Below are 20274 nucleotides of genomic sequence, written 5' to 3' on the forward strand. Positions count from 1 at the left end.
GTCCCGTGCCCCCGCGCACTCAGCCGCCGAGCCGTTGCGCTTGAACCCACAGAAAGAATCCCAGCAGCTCTCGACGGCAGGGGTGTGTGGGAGCTACTGGGCACACAAATCTGCTGACCCCAGCCCGGGCCCGCCCTGCTCAATCGGCGCCCTTTGAAGGGTTGGGACCCTCTGCGGTGCTGGGTCGCAGCTCTGCACGGAGGCGCGACAGGTGTCCACTGGGGACTGGGGCTAGGCAGACTGCCAGCACAACACCGCATTGGAGAGTTCTTTCTAGAGAGGCAGAGCAGCAGCAGCAACAGCTGCAGCAGAGGGAGGGACAGAAGGGGGCGGCCGGGAGAGCTAAAGCCAGGACCTGCTGTGGGCGGGCAGGGGCCGTTAGCTCTCGGTGTGCACCTGATCTCTGGGAAGGTGGGAGGTGACTGTTTCATGGCCCGTCCCCACCCAGTCTAGAACAGTGTCCAGCCCTTACTCAGCCCTCGTGGCGGCTAGACAGGCGAAAATGGGCTGAGTCCCAGGCCCTGAAAGGTGTCACAGGAGTGTTGCAAGGGGGAGTGCAGGGTTCTGTGGGAGAGCCAGTCCTCTCCTCCAGTCGTTCCCAGATGTCATTCTGCCCGCCCAGGCGCTTGGTTCCTGAGTTCCGGGGCATTCCACGGTTACTAAGTTACTGGTTTTTGTTGACTTTTAAATATTTTCTTCTACGGGAGAGGGGGAGGGGGGCAAAAGCCAGGAAAGAGCAAATAAAAGTAAGTCAACATAAGCCCCCCCTCCCCAAAAGAAAGTTGCTCCCTACTTCTCATTCCCACCCAAACAAAAGGCCTCTGAAACCCACCCCTTGGCTGGAGCAACAGCCGGCCAGAACTGACTGCTTCCCAGACCCAATCTTCAGCTTCCTTTCTGGTGAATGAGGGCTGGTGGTGGACAGTCCCTTTGTCTCCCAGCCCTGGGTGGACAAAGGGGCTTCCGGAAAGAGAGAAAGAGGATGGCCAGTGGAAATGGGCTCCCTCCATCCTCGGCCCTGGTGGCCAAGCGTCCATCCGCCCTGGGGCCATTCCCCAGATACGTCTGGATCCACCAGGACACACCCCAGGATAGCCTAGACAAGATTTGCCATGACATCTGGAAGAGAGTTCAGGGCTTGCCAGAGTCCCTGCAGCCCAGGACCTCACTGGAGAAACTCTCCGCGCCCATGACTGCGACTGTCAGCTTCCAAGAAGAGTGAGTAGTCCCCTGTTTAGTTGGTTATCAAGATAGAATGGAGGGAAGAGGAATGTAGTCTGACTTTGGGTTGAACGCTCTGGCTCTCCATCCCCATAATCCTCAATAAGGGGGAGGTTGGCGGAGGGAGCTGACCAAGGTCCTGAAGTTCCAAGAAAGCGGGTATACATCATTCCTGGCAGCTTCTTTCCAGCTGTTAGGAAGACATTTCTGATTCTAAAGGCCTGGGTAACTAAGATGAAGCTCTGGGGTCATTGCAAGAGCATTCTCGACAAGCCTAGGGTTTAGATTCCTGTATCCCGAGGCAACTAGAGGCTCTTTCCCCTCTCCCAAGAAAAGTTCAGGCTTCGGCACAGATGAGTCTGGTGGCTGGAAACCACATCTGGAATCCCCTAATACAGAGAGCAGCTGTCCCATTCAGCATCCACAGAGCTACTGCAAGAGCGCACATCAAAATATTTACTGGGAAGGCATTGACATATTCAGAGGACATAATAGAAAATTAAAGTGCTGGAAGATGGCTGTAAATAGCCAGCTTCCCGGATGGGAAATCCCATGTGTGGGAAACCCAGAGCTAAGTGTTTCTGCATCAGGGAAAAGTTGAGGAGATATTGTTGGGACTGGATATTGGAAAGGAGAGGAAGGATGAGAGAGGAAGAAGGGATCTCATTAGGAAAAGGAGTGCTTCCGCTGCCGTGATTAATGTCACTATTGAGTACTCTTTCAAGGCTCAGCATCTTCAAAGTGGGCTGCAAGCGTTAATTAATCCTCCCGGTCCCCCTGCGAAACAGGTATTAGTGTCCCCATTTTACAGATGGATTAAGTGTTAATAATTAAGTGCTAATTAAAGACTAAGTGATAATTAAGTGTTGTCTGCCCCCCAACACATGCTCCGACTCAGCTCAGAGATGGGGGAGCCGTTCAGGCATTTATTTATCTGCCGCCTCAGGTTTCAGGGGCTCTCAAAGCAATGGCTGAGAGGGAAATTCAAGGGCGGCAGATGCTCAGGTCTGCACTTGCTTCAGTCCCTTTGCAAGCGCCTTTGCTTGATGCAGATGAAGGTAGAAGGTATGCTGGCTGCTTCTGCCTCCTCTGCCCTGTGCTCAGCAGGACGGGCTCAGATGGAAGTGGCTTTCTATAGCCAGCATCCTGTGGCTGGTCTGTTCAGTGGCGCTGAGCTCCTCAGCTCTGTTCATTGCCATCTGCTTTAGGACAGCACCTTGGCACGGGAAACCTTGGGGCTGTAGTCAGCTCTCTCAGGGGCCAAGGAGCTGATTGTCCACTTTCTGGATCAGAGGTCAGCCACAGTTTCCAGTAGATAGCTTTTCCTCTGCCAGTTCATCCCGAATTCATGGAGACAGACTCTACTACTTCCAGTCCCCCGTTGGCCGGAAATTGAACTGGCCTCACTTTGGCCGGCTGATTCACTCCATTTGGCCTTGATTTTCTCATCTGCAAATTGAGGATGACGTGCCCTGCCTTGTCCAACTCATAGTCGATAACGAGGGTCGAATGCGATGGGAAACCAAGAAATGAAAGATGTATAATGATACAAACAAACCTGCCTTACTATTTAATTTGTCAAGTTTGGGGATGGGAGGGTCACTGCTATTGGCTTTCATCTAGTTTTCATGTTGTGCTCCAAGGCCCGAGGGTCCTTCAGATGGCCACCCTGGAGTCAAGTGGGCTGTGCGCTGGTCCCCACACATGCTTCAGCCAGAGCTGTTGAGGCTTTTTGTGGTTTTACTAACTGGAGTTCTGAGTATGGTTGTATTTGAAACAGTTCAGAGACTGAAAAGAGACCTGGGAAACCATTGGTTGAGGTGAATAAAGCACATCATAACTGTGTAAGCTATCTGCCTAGTAGAACGCAATGAACGCTTCTTGAAATGAAAGACAACCAGGTTCAGCCCTGTGCCGACTGCAGAACCTGTGACTGTCAGTGGACCTGAGCTTTGGTTTCTTCATCTGCCAAATGGGGGTAATGGTAGGGGTTGCTGGAGGTGGCAAATCAGAGTCATTCAATGATCCTGCTAGTAATTAGGATTGATATATTTCTTCTAATGAGAACAGCTATAAATTTCTGTAAACCTTGCATATTTTGCAGGGGGTAGGTACCTTTTCAAACTCCCCATTTTTATCCATTATACACATTTGCAAACCCCCAGAATAAATTTGGGTAGTGAGAGTCTATAGATCTAAATTTCTATAACTATCAAACTGCCATTCTGGTTTCTCAATTGCTCCTCTCTTCCTTTTAAATGAAATTCATTCTCATTTATTTATTTGGTTTTTTTTCTTTCTTTATTTTCTCTCTCTCTCTTTCTTTCTTTTCTTTTTTTTTTTTTTTTTTTTTTGGTTTTTTCAAGACAGGGTTTCTTTGTGTAGTTCTGGTTGACCTGGAACTTGCTCTGAAGACCAGGCTGGCTTTGAACTCACGGATCTCTACCTACCTCTGACTCCCCAGTGCTGGAATTAAAGGCCTGCACCACCAGCAGCCATTTGTTTTCTTGAGACAGGGTCTCACTACGTAGTCCAGACTGGCCTGGAACCCATTATACTTCCCAAGCTGAGCTCAAACTCACAGCCTCCCAGATGGTAAAATACTTTATTACAGAGGAGTAGGCTGAGGTTTGAAGAAGTTTCTTTCTTTGCCTGAGGCCTGAGGTTCTACTCTTAAGAAAGGGTAGAATTTCAGAGATGAAATATTGGACCATCTTGACCAGGGTGGCCCATCTTCCCCTAGAACACAAGGCATGTCTGCACATCACATTGCCTGGGAACTCCATGTTCTGAGGGATCATGGGTAGACTTTAAAACTAAAGAGCAAAGCAGGGTGTCTTATGTGTTTGGGCCATGAGACACCTGCCTGTCAGTCTTTTCCCTGATCAATCTGTAGAATTTAGTTTGATGGTATTGCTTTTCAGGATAACTAAGCTAGTTTTTGAATCTTAAAAACTTTAAAAACTTTTAAAATATTTATGTGTATGGGTGTTCTGTTTGTATGTCCGTGCACCACATGTGTGCCTGGTACCCACACACACCAAAAGAGGGCATTGGTCCTCCTCAGTCTGGAGTTAGACAGTTGTGAGCTGCCATGTGGGTGTTGGGAATTGAAGCTGGGTCCTCTGGCAGTGTACCTGATGCTCTTCACTGAGTCACCCTGTCATCTCTCCAGATCCCAGAAAAAGTTTCTTGACCCTGTCCCCAAATGTCTCAGAAACCTGAAGGCAAGGTCTTGGAGGCCATCCTGGTCTGCCTGAGTCACTTCCACGATGTCTTTGCCAAGTAGTCATTCACACCCTCCCTCGGATGGAGGAGTGCCATGCCTGAAACTGCCACCTCTCTCAAAGGGACTTGTTTTCCCTGGAGCTGAAATCGGTTCCCATCAAACTAAGAGATCCGTATTCTTTTCTTGGGACTACAGGATTACTCTCTTTTCTCTCTCCAGTGCTTTAGATGGCAAAGGACAACAGCAGACCCCTCCCCGGACTTTTTGGCTTTGCAAACTGAATACCCCGGTTTCCTTTTACTCTTTATCTGACTCATATATTGGCTTCCTGTTCATATTCCTGGTGCTCATGGCAATGGGGTCCTCAGAACCAAGTGCGGATATATGGGTGGGATCCACGCATGCTGACTGTATCCACTCCTGCATTATATAGTCCTGTTAGTGGTGACCAACACCGCAGACACATTCATTTTCATGCCGTGTTTATTCTGCAGGCACATAGAAGTTCATTTACTCCATCAAAAAAATACTAGAGGCTACTGTATGCCTGGCGCAGTGCTAAGTGATGGGGGACAAGTCTTTTGAGCTAGATAAAATAACAGAAAACAAGTAAGGTTTAAACAAACAACAACAAAAAACTATGATAACTTCAAAATGTGAAGGTGTTCTCATCGGAGGAGACCAGTGATAAGCACATAAAAGAGGTGAGATAATACCAGCTAACAACAAGTACAACGATGAAAACAGCATCCAACAAAGAAACAACATGAGACTTGTTAGGCCGAAGTGTAGGTGCCTATAGCTAAATCTCAGATGCCAGTAAGCAGCTGGGCATCTGACAATCCTGGAAGAGACCATCTAGGTGGAGACAGGAGACACAGCAAGCACAAGGACTCTGAGGGGATGATGTGAACTTTGGGAGAGAGAGTGTGGCTGGGGGTCCTGAGTTATGGGGACATAGTGTTAGTTGACACCCGAATAGGGCTGGTGAGGTCTTAAGTGACCTCAAAGTGTCACCGCATAGAGCTGAGATCTAGTGCCAGTGTGCCGGCACATTCTGGGAGCTTTTCAGAGATCCCTTCAGTTTCTGCACAAGCATGGCTTAGGATGTGCATGAGAAGTCAGAGGTCTCTGGGGAGATGCTGTGATGGACCAGCTGAGGCCCACTTGGGGCAGTGTCTGGACCACAGTTACTGTACCATGGATGGAAGGAGTAGGGGGTTTCTTGTGCAGTGTGAGGGAACCAGGGACCCTGCAGATGACTTGGGCACACCGATAAGAAGAGGGAATGCAGGGTTTTTACCTTGGGTTATAGGTTGAACAATGGTTCCTTTTAAAGAGGTGGGGGAAGAAGTGGGGAGAAATGGGTTTTGGCAAGAAATCAATAGTTCTGTCTAGAGTCAATTAAACTCCAGAATCCTGCTCAGTTATCTTTTAATTAGTCTTAAATTTGGGCTCAGAGAATTGTGGCAAGCCACTTACTGACTCATATTCAAGGATTACATATTCATTCATTCACCACACAGCATCACTAATAAAGTTCCCCAGTCTCAGAATGGGGGCTTTGGGTTTTCGGCTGTCTCCGTTGCTCCGACTACACAACAGTCCTTGCTCATTCATTTCTATTTTGATGCCTTCGGTGAATGCTTGCCATTGCCTTCTGCAGACCAGGCCCAAGTGCTGGGCCACAGGGATACAGGGCTAAGAAGGGCAAATCCCCTTCCCTTGAAAAGTCTCCCGGCCAGTGAATAGGGTGGGACACAGATTCATCAGGCTGCAGAAATACCCAGGAAACATTTAATGTGCACTTGCTGGCTTTGGTGAAACATTATTTTGTGATGGAAAGAGGATACAGGCCCTGACATCTTTTGTGGAGCTTCAGTGCCTTGCAAGGACAATGGGTGACATACGGCAGTAAGCATGCTAATGAAGGAGCACATGACTGAGACTTGGGGAAGGCTTTCGGGATAGATTGGGCACCCATGCACTGTGACTGTAGCAGAAGACATGGGTACAGTTCCATGGTAGGAGATAATACCATAACTAACAGTAGCTTTGTTATCAAGGCTTCTCAAACTACCTGTGTCCCTGTTCTTGAGGATGGAGAAGGTGGAGCTCGAGGAAAGAGTCCAGCAAGTTTAGGGAAGGATGGGAGCTTCCTAAGGATGGAGTACACAAGAGGAATGGAGTCGGAAGGTGATCCTGGGTTGGCTGGCTGTGAGCAGCTTCCCTGACGGCCTCCAGGCTCTTCCTGGGCTCCTGAGCTTCTCAAATCAGGTTGAACCTGGTTTTCAGAGTGCAAAGGCTTTGCTGAGCATCATGCAAAGTCTGGCAGAAAGATAAGTTGGCAGGAGAAGTCTGAATTAGGCATTCAAAGTCCAAGCAAAACAAAAAGCAGAATTAGGAATGAGCCTAGCACCCTGGTGGTTCACACTGACTCTCATTTGTTCCAGGAGGGACATTTGCTCACCCCATCTACATGGGTGTAGGTGGCCACTGCTCCTTTGTTCCTGGCTGCCCAGACCCAAAAGAATCACACAGAAACTATATTAATTGCAATACTGTTTGGTCAATAGCGTAAGCCTATTTCTAGCTAGCTCTTTCATCTTAAATTAACCCATTCCTATTATTTTGTATTTTACCATGAGGTTGTGGCCTACTGGTAAAGTTCCGGTATCTGACTCCTTCGGTGGCTACTTGGCATCTCCTTGATCCACCTACTCTCTCTCTACATTGCTGTTCAGATTTTCTGCCTGGCTTTACTCTGTTAAGCCATTGGCCAAAAGCAGCTTCTTAACTAATGGCTATAAAACATATTCACAGCATACAGAGGGGAATCCTACATCACCTCTCCTTTTCTATCTAAATAAAAAGGAAGGTTTTAACTTTAACATAGTAAAATTACATGTTACAAAACAGTTATCAAGCAAAAATTATAGTTACAATATTTAGTCCACTTACATTTGGCAAATTAAGAAAAATGCTCTATCATCTTTCCTATCTTTGTGAGTCTAAAGTTTTATATATAATCTATCTTTTATAATTTTAAGTATCTTTCTTCAACTCCATCAAAGACTACAGAAGGATATAATATTACTTAAGTAAACAGGAAGTACATTGTAAACAACTTCCAAAACATCTCACTACCTGGACAGTCACCCAAAGTTCTTCTGTAACATTGTAGCATCCATCTTCAGCCACAGGTCCATAGATTCTGGCAGACTTTTCCATGAAGCAGGAAATTTCAAAGACAGTTCCACCTGTGTTGGCAGTTTGTCACTCACTTTCTTCTGTGTCCTGCAGAATGTCTGGCAGACTCATGAAGCAGGAACCCTGAAGGACTGTCTCACCTTCTCTAGGCAACTTCAGCAGTCATTTTTCTGTGGGCCCTGCATGTCCAGTTTATAAAGCATACCATCAAGCAGTAAAAGCAAGAGCAGTTTCTTGCCAAAATGGCTAACCAACTCCATATGGAACCTCTTTGATACCCATCATCCTCTTGAAGTAGATTGGTGCTGCCAGAAGCAGATGTGTCTCACTGTCATGAAAAGTCCTAAGTTCTTAAAACATTTTAAATGCCATATTCTGTTAGTCTTTGAAAGGTATGAAGAATAACTGTCCATCTGAAATTTATCTCTGTACATCTAGAAAACCTAACTAACATGACTACAAGCTTGGCTATTATAAATGACTGTCTATTAACCTGTATTTATTAATTTACATTACATTTTTAAATGAGTTGCTCAAACACAATGCTTTAATCAAGAGCATAAATATACAAATAATAAAACTGACCTTAAATTTGTACCAATAAACCGAGATCCATATCAGTGCAAAGTATTCATCCATATAGCACATGGGGTAAGCCAGAGAGACTTGGGAAGCTAAGGCACTGCCTTGTTTGAATGACTCTCCCAACAGGGCAATTCTTTCTACTATTGTTATTAAGGAATTGAGTGGATTTACTTTACTGGAGAAATCACTTCAGACACACATTGTCTTTCATTATTATCTTGAAAGCGTGGAGCCTGGTGATGAGAGTAAAAGCAACAAGACCCACACAGAGGGATTCCCAGCCTGACACATGTCTCCCATTCCAGGCCGTTCTGGGTATCTTTGTGGTCTAAAGTGATAAGCAGTGCTTTCATCCCCTCCAGGAGTTAGCACCTCCTTGAGAGTCTGTGGAAGGCAGTTGGGCATCCTGCTGCTGGAACTCATAGTCCCACATCTCTCAATAGTTGGAGGATGATGTCAGAGACCCATAAACAGGTGTGCTTTCCTCCTGAGTTCCCCATTCTGGGTCTCAGCATCTGTCCCACTGGCCTTGTGATACCCACACCCCCATCCCTTGCTTGTCCCATGAACTAGTACGTGGCATTCAAAATCCGAACAAAATAAACTCAGGAATGAGCTCGGCAGCCTTTTGCACTGAAGTTCATTTGTTTCAGTAGATCCTTGCTTACTCTAGTCTTCCATACAGGGCAAGCCAGAGAAACTCAAGAGGCAAAGATGCGGCCTTGTTTGGACGATTCTTCCAACGGTACAATTCTTTCTACTGTTGTTATTGAGTAGTTGCATGAACTGGGGACACAGAAGCTCAGGAGCCTTCGAGTCATTGCTTCCTCATTTTTGTCATGTCTGCCATCGCTCACCTTCCTGTTCCAGTGCCTTTGCTCCCTCCCCCTTCAGGAGGTGCTCCACCCTTCACCAGCTTCATCCGCCTGAAGCTTGTCAATAGCTCTGTTCAAACATCTCCTGTGGGTCTCTGTTCTTCTGGCTTGGCTTGGAGTCTGTGTTGTAATTCTGAGTAGTAGTTCTAGGCATACACATTGATGATTTCTTTTAGTTTTCTGTAATCTAAGATGAGCACCGGTAGGCATGCACAGCCTTGCATCTGCTCTGTCATGCACGGCCTTGCATCGGCTCCGGCATTTGCAGGCCTTGCATCTGCTCTGGCTACTCAACTATCAGAAATGCCCTTTTGTTTTCCTGTTGAATTCCTACCTGTTCTTAGAAACAGGAACTAGGATATTTTCTTCTCTATCTGCACACCCTCTCTTTCTGATGCTAGGGATTGAACTGGGGACCTGGCAGTGTACTGTCCCTAAAGTTCTGCCCTGAGATTTGCTATGCACATACTCCACTTCTTCCTTAAGAGTTTTCTATGATTCTTGGGGCTGGGCAGATAGCTCAGTAGTTAAGAGCAACTGACTGCTCTTCCAGAGAAGCTGGGTTCAATTCCTAGCACCTACATGGCAGCTCACAACCATCTGTAATTCCAAAATCTGATACCCTTACACAGAAATATATGCAGACAAAACACCAATGCACATAAAATAAAAATAAGTAATTAAAAAAAGAGTTTTATACGATTCCATATAATAGAAACTGGACAGGAGGATTAGAACCACTAATTCTCTAGTTTCTCTAGTTGAAACCAAGTTCCTTAGGATGTGTCACTTGCTGCCCTCATCTGAAAAATGGAGAAAGGTCATAGTGACTGCCCTGAAGGGTCCTGTCAATGGAGTAATGAACGTGATGCCTGATGGCACTTGGGGTAAGATAAAAAGCTCGGTGTTCCTCGTTGTCATTATTATCATTGCTTTCCCCGTCACTGTGACACCACTGTAACCATTGTCATCACTGCCACTGACATCATCATGATTGTCATGGCTGTTACTATCATCATCCATCATGATCACCGTTATTGCTATCATTACCATCACCAGACAAATCTCTCCAGTATCACACCATCATCACTATCAGCATCACACTGCCATCATCACCGTCATCGCTATCACCCCCATGGCTGTTACAATAATCGTCATTACCGTCACCTTCATCATCTCATCAACATCATCACCATCACCAATCACACCAGCACCATCACCGTTATCACAGTTAGGGTAAATATCACCACCACCACCGCCACCGCCATCATCATCATCATCACTGTTATCACAATGATGGTTGACATCATCACTATCAGCGTTATCATCACTTCACCATCATCGTCGTCATCGCTGTCACCCCCTTGGCCATTACAATCGTAATTGTTGCCATCACCTGCATCGTCTCATCGTCATCATCGTCACCAACCCCACCACCATCCTCATTGTCCCCACCATCGCCAGCATCCTCACCATTATCACAGTTATAACTCTCAGCAGCAGCATCACTCCACCATTATCCCAACCACTGTCGCTGGTACCATCATGACCCCCATCCTCCTCATCACCATGGTCACCTTCACCATTAGCGCTGATAATTTGCAAAGATCAAATGACAGCGCAAGAATACAATGGGGAGAGGAGGGTCTAGGTCTCACTAGTCAAGCTGAAGGAAACAACTCAAGTAAGGAAGAGAGATTTTGGGGAGCGAGAGAATTTCGTAACTTATCCTATTTCACGAGAGAAAGCAGAAGAGATGAGCACAGGAGACAAATGCCTCCCTGGCAGCAAGGGCAGAGCGATGTGGTCTTTATAACAGTGATGGAATTGAAGAACTAAATTAGAACCAGTGCTCTCATTGCCTGTTGGCCAGAAGCGTGCCTGTCAGCTCCATGCTAGCACAGGCGTCTTCATGTTCTGATGGTCACCTGACGTTGTATTGTGGGCTGCCTGTGGCAATGGTTTCCTCTAGCACTGCACCATGGGGTTCCTTAAGGACAGGCCTTGTGTCTTACTTATCTTTGTCTTTCCGCTGTCCAGCCAAGTTCCTGGCACTCGGTGATTATGCAGTATGTATGAATGAAGGAGGAAGTGAATGATGGACGAGCCATTACAATGCCACCTTGAGGAGAGTAAGCCCTAGCAGTGGCTGAGATCTACGCAAAGGGGCACAGCCCTCAGAGAGAACATAGAGGCATGTAGGGCAAGAATATCATGCCTGCTGAGACATGGCAGACTTTGCTCTTCTGCCTTAGGCTACATAAAAGGGAGCTAGCATGTTCTTGAGCAGCTTGTATGTGTGAGGCTCCGGAAGTCAATGTACTCTTATTTCCGTTCCTAGCAACCTTTCCATGGTTGTAGATGGTTACTATTGTTCTCATTTTGTGATGGGGATGATGCTGGGGCTCAGAGAGGTTAGGCAACATGACCAGCTGGAAGGGAGCTGAGGTAAGATAGGAAGCCCGAGGGGCTTCAGTGCCTGAGCTCACCCTACAACAGGCTCCCTTCTCAACAGCCGGCTTGTCCGTGCCTGCTTAACACCACAAGCCATGAGCAGCAAAGGAAGGCGAATCATGATTAACGGTCCTGCTTCCCATGTTCCCCTTTGTAATTTGATTTTATGGGTTTTGGGAGCTGTGTCGCAGGTTGTGGAGGCCTGCAGAGACGGGCCACCAGTGGTTTGCTTTAATCCCCTTTTTAATATCTTTGTTGCAACGTTCTTTCCAATTCAGCTCCCAAGTCACATTAAAAAAATACCTCTTCCTTGGGGTAAGCCTTCCCTTATTAAACAGATTCAAATGAAAAGTTTTAAAGATAATTTGAACAATAAGAATCACTCGGCAGCTCCCAGCCGAAGCTCCTTTACTGCTGGGTTTATTCCCAGTATTTCCTGTCTCATTCCCCAGCTCACTGAATCTCTCATTCCCCAAACTCAGCTCTCTCAGGCCTTGGCTGCACTCAACACTTGATCTCCTGGGGGCGGGGGTGGGGGTGGGGGTGGGGCTCAAGGAAGGGGCGTGATTTGGAGGGGTGTGTCTCACTTCTGCTTGTCAATGACTGTTAGTCCCAGGACTGCTGTGAAGAATCTAGAGAAGGGGCTGGGTTCAATTCCCAGCACCCACATGGCGGCTCACAAAGGTCTGTAAGTACAGTTCCAGGGGACCTCGCAGAGGCAAAACACCAAAGCACAATAAGTAATTTAAAAAAAAAAAAAAAGTAGAAGGTGAAGCCGGGTGGTGGTGGCGCACACATTTAATCCCAGCACTCGGGAGGCAGAGGCAGGCGATCTCTGTGAGTTCGAGGCCAGCCTGGTCTACAAGAGCTAGTTCCAGGACAGGTCCCAAAGCTACAGAGAAAATCTGTCTCAACAAACAAAACAACAAACAAACAAAAAAAAGTGGAAGGTGAAACTGGCCTGCTGGTGTTCAAATCCTGGCTCTTCCATTTCTAACCCTGGGTTTTGGGATCCCATTTCCAATAAACGGGATGTTGGGAAAGTAAAAAAAAAAAAAAAAAAAAAAAAAAAAAAAAAAAAAAAAAAAACGATTCTAAAGGAAAAGTCACACATTCAGGGTGCTTGTACTTGGGACCACGCCCCAGTGCCCTGGAACCTACCGCTCTACACTTCTGGAGTACTCTAGGGGTCAAAGGTGAGGCCCATCAACCCAGGCTGATGGTTTTCAAAGGAAAGCGTGGCAGGTGATCTTTGCTGAGTCCTTCAGCAGCATTGCTGAGACTTTTAAGGAAACGGATTCCACCGTGTGTGGAGACCTGTGTTGAGGAAATGCGATAAACAGGCTTGGCATTCTGGGAGCAGAGCGATTTTATAGTGTTGCTGACCTTTGACTGGGAAGGTGTCACCATCCTGTCCCCACTTAGCAGCTGAGGAAACGAGGTCTCAATGATTTTACACCTTGGTCAGCACTGGTGACGCGGGGCTCAGGCTATGTGTGAAGCTGGCCCGTGGGACTCCAGCGCCTGCCACCGACCCGCCGCCCGGGTCTGGCTCTCCGGCTCACCCTGCAGCCTCTCAGTCAGAACCGCTAACATTTGCATAGCGCGCCTTACAATTTACCGAGCGCTTTCGCATTCATCATCTCCCTTAATCCTGCTGAGGGCTGGAGAGGGGAGGAGGGCTGGGGGTCAGGGCGGCCAGTGCTTTTTCAAGGCCCTCCTTTTGCCCTCGACTCCCTACCAGAAAAGTAATAGCTGGGAGCTCAGTGGGGTTCCTGGTACCCTTAGGACCTCGGCTTCCTAGACAACTGCATACCACCCCTAAACTGAGAGAGGTGGTCTGGGTCTCCAGTGGCCAGAGAGTTGGGCTCAACCTTGGTTTGCAAGCAACACAGTTAGGGTGTTGTGTGTGTGTGTGTGCGTGTGCTTATGCATGTGTGTGTGTGTGTGGTTTTGGGGTGTATGTGGTGTGGTGTGTGCATGGATGCACAGATACAATTTGTGTATATGGTTGTTATGCATGTGTAACGTCTGTGGTGTGTGTGTTTCACTATGGCGTGTGTACATGATTGTGTGCCTGTACATGTGTCTGGGGTATATGCCTATGTGCATGGGTGCATAGGTGTGTGCATAATGGATGTGTGGACATGCCTGCATACTGTATAGGGAGAGGAGACCCAGTAGTTGGCTGACTGGACCTGAGCAGGGGGAGATGGAGGATGGGACAGTTTTGATGAGCTAGCTACCCCGCTTCCCTCCCGAGTGGTCCCAGGTCACCCTGGGAGGGCTGATATATGTGTCATGGGAATAGTGTTGGCCTCTGAACCCCTGTAAGTAGAAAGGCCAGAAACACCACCATCTTCAACCCGAGCTGACATGGGTTCAAGGAAAATTCAGACTGGGTTCAAGGGCATCTGTCTCCTCTCTTTGAAGCCCTTGGATGCAAGAGTACAGGTTGGCATCTGTGGTTTTCCAGAACTTGCAGTACACTGCTCCAGGCTCCTCTGGATTTTAAAGTTTGCACTAAGGAATCATGTTATTCTGATGGGCTTTCCTTTATATGTGATGTGCCTTTTTCTCTTGCATCTTTGATACCCACACTTCGTTGCAAATATTTGGTGTTTTAACCGTGATAAGCCATGGGGAGTTTCTTTCCTGGTCTTGACTTTTTGCTACTCTGTGTGCTTCTTGAATCTGAATGGCTGTGTATCAAATTTCCTCAATTTGGGGAAATTTTCTTCTGTGAACTTGCTGAAGATATGGTCTAAGTAACTGGCCTGTCATCCTTCTTCTTCATCTAGGTCTATTCTGAATATTTGGGTCTTTTCATGGTGTCCCACAGTTCCTGCATGCTCCTTTTATTTCTTCGTTCTTCCCCTCCTCGTTCCCTCCTTCTCTCCTCTTTGCTTGTGTGGTCTAATTCCTCTACTTTAACTTCAGGTCTTGATAGTCTATTCTCTACTTGATCCATTCCACTTGTAAGGAGTGAGCGGGTGGTATCCCCTATGCAGCTTGAGCAAGCTAGAGACACGGAGGCAGAACCAGGAGTTTTGGCTTGGGTTCTTGGTTGAACAATGAAGCCATTTAAAGAAGTGGGGAGAAATGGGTTTTTGCAAGGAGTCAGTCATCCTCTCTAGAGTCAATTGAACTCCAGAATCTTGTTGAGTAGTCATTTAATTCATCTTTTTTTTTTTTTTTTTTTTGAGACAAGGTTTCTCTGTAGCTTTTTGGTTCCTGTCCTGGAACTAGCTCTTGTAGACCAGGCTGGCCTCGAACTCACAGAGATCTGCCTGTCTCTGCCTCCCGAATGCTGGGATTAAAGGCGTGCGCCACCATTGCCCGGCCATTTAATTCATCTTAAATTTGGACTTAGAGAATTGTGGCAAGCCGCTCACTGACTCTTAGCCGAGGATCATCGCTTCATTTGCCACATTCCTGGAATTCCTCAGCCTTGGAATGGGAGCTTTGGGCTTTCCTTCAACTGAGGGACAGCACCTGCTCATTCATGGTTTGATTTCTTCCACGAATGCTCACCATGGCCTTCCCTAGGCCAAGCCCCGAGTTTCTAAATGGGTTATCGAGTTCTTTAAATTCCATCTTCATTTCAGCTTGAGTTTTCTTCAGTATTTCTCTACTGAATTCGGTTTTCAAGTCTTGAGTTGTCTCAGACACTTCACTCTGCCATATGTTTGTGTTTTCCTGGGCCTCATGCAGGCATTTTTACTGCTGTTCTCACAGAGTTCGCGGAGCTGATTTGTTAGCCTCCTCTTTAAACTTGAATCCTTAGATGAAGCTGATGGTTGCTCTTCTAAGTTCTGTGTCTTGGAGTTCATCCAGGCAATTCTCATTAGAGAACATTTCTATGGGACTGGTGGACTTCATGGCATACATAATACTGCCTTGGCCTTTCATATTGTTTGTGACTGTGATGAGACTTGGGCTTGTGGATTTCTTTCTTTCATTGGTTGTGTCTGTGAGTCTGAGACTAGGCCTGACTGTTGGGGGTAGTAAGGGCAGACGAGGTTCCCAGGACACAGCAGATTGGGACACACATGTGTATCACAGGCTAGCCCTAGAGGTTGGGCATGGTATGGAAAGGTTAGCCTCAGGCAGACTTACCAGACTGAGGCGGCACACGAGATATGTGACTGGGTCCAAGCCCGGACTGAGCCTGGACACATCTGTACAACCCAAGATAGGTTTGAAGATTGGGGAAGGTGCTCGTGGACTAGCGTTAGATGGAATCACCAGGCTGTATTAGGATATGTGACTCAGGCTAGGGCTAGTGATTGGAGCTCAGCATTTTTTTTTTTTTTAAAGACAGGGTTTCTCTGTGTAGTCTTGGCTGTCCTGGAACTCACTCTGTAGACCAGGCTGGCCTCAGACTCAAAGATCGGCCTGCCTCTGTCTCCTGAGTGCTGAGATTAAAGGCGTGCACCACCACCACTCAGCCACAGCACATCTTCAGTCTTTGCTTCTTACTGCATCCTGAAGAGGAGCAGCTATCAAAGGACCTGATGACAGCATGATGCAGTAGAGGTATTTCATCAGATGATCATGCTACCCCACCCAGGCTGTGGTGGGGCGTGCTCAGAGCTGTACCATGTAATCAATGTTAGCTCTTGGCTTAGATATGAGGACTCTTGCTAAAAGACCTGGCCTCCCTCTGCAAAAGGGTAGGGAGTCGAGTCTAGCTAGTTTCCACCTCCCTCCAGGAACTGACCTATTAAGTACTCTACCATGCTGTTCCCCACGAGGTAGACACAGAACCGTGAAGCCAGAGGTCAGTCTGCAGACAGACCACGGTTCAAGTCTCCACTTGCTTCAGCCACGTGGCCAGGACACTTGGCTTGTGTGATGTGTTTTCCATTGGTCTAAGATGCCACAGTGGGAGGAAAATATTTCGGTGCTAACAACTTGCTGCTTGCGTTTTTCTGTTGTTTGGCTCAGCGGAGTAGCAGTTTTCATCCCTGCTCGGTGTTATCGTGCACACAGAGCTGTCGCTGGGGGAGCTAACCACACGCTTGCTTAGTCATTGTGCAGGGAAGGGGTGCCAGTCAGTCAGTCGCCTTTATTTCTACACAACTCTGTACACTGAAAATGCAGAAATGGCACAGCATCGGAACCGCAAGCACATAATGGTCATGTTCAGAGGTTGGCGAGGTAGGGGGACCAGCACAGACCTGGAGTCTCAGAACCTTGGCATGGCTTCCGACTTGATTCCTTTGTCAGGAGCCCAGGAGTTAGGTTGCCTTCTTGGAATGACTTACTAGATAGAGTCTGGTAGATATTATGGCATTTATCAACCCAAAGGAGAACGCAAACAGTAGGGGAGGGGGCAGTGCTAACAAAATTCAGGGGTGGATCCTAGAGGCTGGTGAGATGGTTTCTGGGTAAAGCGCTACGTGTGTGCACAAGGACCCGAGTTCAGATTCCTGACACTCAAATAAATGTTGGGTGTGACAATGCATCTGTAGTCCCAGGGCTGGGGGTGGGGGTTGGGGGCAGAGGCAAGAAAATCCCCCAAGCTCATTGGACAGTCAGCCTAGCCAAATTGATAAGTTCCAGGTTCAATGAGAGATCCTGCCTTAAAGCAAAAAAAAAAAAAAAAAAGAAAAGAAAAGAAAAGAAAAAAAAGAAAAGGTGGAAAGTGATCAAGGGAACCAACCGTCTAATGTAGAACTGTGGCATGTTGCTATGCACAAGGGGACATTCGCATGCATAACTGAAATGACATCATCATCATCATCATCTCTCTCTCTCTCTCTCTCACACACACACACACACACACACACACACACACACACACTTTCCTGGTGGATTCCAGGAAATATGTGCTTATCTTTGAACTTAGCAAAGTTAACTGGTGCTTAGAATATGTGCCCATGAAACCCCAGCTTGTAACATGAGGTCCTGCTTGTTAGGATTTCTATCCTGCCCAGTTCCCACAGCCAGCAAGTCCCAAAGAAAATCACACAGAGGTCTCCATAAGTTATAAACTGATTGGCCCATTAGGTCAGGCTTCTTATTTACTCTTATAACTTATATAGCCCATTATTCTTATCTATATTAGCCACATGGCTTAGTGCCTTTTTCAGTGGGGTAGATCACATCCTGCTTCTTCCGTGATCTGGGCAGGACTGGGGAGGAATAGGCTTCCTCCTTCCCAGCATTCTCCTCTTCTCATCGCCCCACCCCTACTTCCTGGAGGAATGGGCTTCCTCCTTCCCAGCATTCTCCTGTTCTCATCACCCCACCCCTACTTCCTGTCTGGTTGACCCACCTATACTTCCTGCCTGACCAATCAGCATTTATTTAAATATGATTGACAGAATACAGACAATTCTCCTGTACCACCAGCTCCCTGCTGAGAAGTAGTGCTGGCTCCCTGAGGGTTTAATGCATGCCAGTGGTCAGCAGATAAGGGCCTCCACCTGTGCCTACCCGGGATTAGGCTAAGCAGGAGCAGCAGTGTGGTGGCCGGGGCAGGGGTCTTCTGATAAAAAAACCTAAGGGGATGCCAGGTCAGAACTGAGTACAAAGCCAGACAGGTTGCAACAAAAAGAAGAAGCAGGCACAGTTTTTGGCCAGGAGAGGGAAAGAGAAGCACACAGCCACACAGCAGGAGACAGAGACAAAAGAGTTCCTTTACTCAGGCAGTCAACAAAGCCTTGCCTAGCTGGAGCTGTGTGCCAGGTGCTGTTCTAGGCGCCAAGGCCTGTATGATGATAGAGTCCCTGCCTTCGTGGAGTGCATATGATAGGGAGGTAACATCTTTTTAATAATAATAATAATAATAATACTAATAAACACTATGATAAAGGCAGATGCTATGAAAGAAACTGGCTGGTAGAAACCCCCACAGAGCATGCCTCATGAGAGAGGAAGGGACATTTTCTTAAAAATCAGATAGAAAAGGGCACCTAGAGACTCTGGCATCTAAATTGACACCTGAATGGTGCAGAGGAGCCAGGTAAGGAGCAATCCAGGGGGTGCCCGGAGCATTCGTGCCACAGGAAATGCAAGGGCCCTTTGTCACAGGAATGAGCTTGGCATTTCAAGGAAAAGATAAAAGATCAGCATGGTGGAAGGAGCAGGAGATGGGGCCAATTTGCGTCGTGTCCTGGGGATCATCAAGGGGTTTGGAATTTATCCTGTGAGTAATGAGAATCCACAAAGTGGTTTTAAGAAAGGGAATTGCTTGATCTGAGTTTTGAGAATGTCCCTCCTCTGTGGCCATGGAGTTTTCTAAAACAAACAAGAATGAGCCGATCTTATTTTCCTGGGGATAGAGGGGGCTAAGGAGGCAGGGAAAACACAGGATTAAGGATTTCAGGATACGTGACAAATCTTAGGTGTTTGATAAAGGTTCTCACGGAGGCATGGAGATTGGATGATAGCAGATTGCTGTATTTCCCCCACATGTTGATACCGGATTACTGTCATACTGGATGTAGGGTCTTTGGCAGTGTCCCCAGGGCCTTGCCCTGGAGTCTTCCCCCGTTAGACATTTCTACCTGTGAACTGGTGTACGACTCAGAGGACACGCTCATCAGACACGCAGCCGACGTGTGGCTGTCAGGGATGACTCACACCACAGTTGACAGGCTCAAGACTCACCGTGCTGATCCTCCAAGGGCTGGCATTAGGGGATGAAAGTGGCAACATCTCTGATTGCGTTCAGACTGGGGAACAAACGCATGCAGTGGGACTTTGATGGAGGAACTCTCCTGAAAGAAAGCTGGCTAAGGCTGGAGGAGTGAGCACAGGAAGTGGACCAGCTGTGTTCCTCCACATCAACCTCCGCCCTAGCATGGTGACAAGGTCCCCCGTCTTTGGAAGGAAAACTGTTCCTGTCTGTGAAGTGGGACTGATACTCTCAGGTGTCCAGGGATGTGGAAGGGGCCAGGTGTGTACATGGATACCTATACCTGGCCTCCCTGCTGGCTTGTGGTAGATTCATAATAAATGATGCCTCCCTCGAGTAACCTTTGTGGGAGATACCGGGAGTGCTCATAGCCAGAGTGGGCATCTCTATTTTAGGTATTTTAGGTACAGTGTTTACTTCTAACTTTCTTTCTGTTTCTGTTTTTTGTTGTTGTTTGTTTTGTTTTTAGTTTTTCAAGACAGGGTGTCTCTGTGTAGCTTTGGAGCCTATCCTGAAACTCGCCCTGTAGACCAGGCTGGCCTTGAACTCACAGAGATCCGCCTGCCTCTGCCTCCCAGATGCTGGGATTAAAGGCGTGTGCCACCACCACCTAGCTACTTCTAACTTTTTAACAAACCCCATTGATCCTGGCTGAGTATCCAGAGGGGAACGAGCTGGATGAACCGGGATAGCATTGATCCAGGTGCCCACAGTCTGGTGGTGATGGCAGGCTTTGCAGAGGTGGGCTGCGGAGGCTTTGTACAGATCTAACAACTAATAAAAACCAGCTGGCTTGCTGTGTACCAGGCTTGTGCTACCTCCTTGCCTAACTTACCTACTTCATTATCTTCACAGTCTAACCCGGAGAAGAGGGCGCAGCCTTACTTGACTGATGCCAGGGGAAAACAAGGCTTACATGGGAGCTAAGGGGCAGCACAGAATTTCCGCTCAGCATCCACTGGTCCTTGTCCATCACCTGTTTTCCAGGATGGGAATGACGGAGGTGGGGTGTCAAGTAGGGTCTGTGCCTGGAGTGTTTTTGATACCAGGAC

General features: G+C 47.4%; 1 protein-coding gene across 1 annotated transcript in view; it reads left to right on the plus strand.

Moving 5' to 3' along the window:
- The first annotated feature begins 904 nt into the window (after nucleotides 1-904).
- Nucleotides 905-20274, plus strand: part of CUNH1orf94 (chromosome unknown C1orf94 homolog) — a 45154-nt gene continuing 25784 nt past the window's right edge. Inside the window, exon 1 of the mRNA XM_041653179.1 lies at nucleotides 905-1218. Coding sequence (XP_041509113.1) covers nucleotides 905-1218 — 314 coding nt within the window. The remainder of the gene's footprint in view (nucleotides 1219-20274) is intronic.

This window comes from Microtus oregoni, unplaced genomic scaffold, assembly GCF_018167655.1.
Source record: "Microtus oregoni isolate MIOR12 unplaced genomic scaffold, Mior012 000005F_ref0000423, whole genome shotgun sequence".
Lineage (NCBI taxonomy): Eukaryota > Metazoa > Chordata > Mammalia > Rodentia > Cricetidae > Microtus > Microtus oregoni.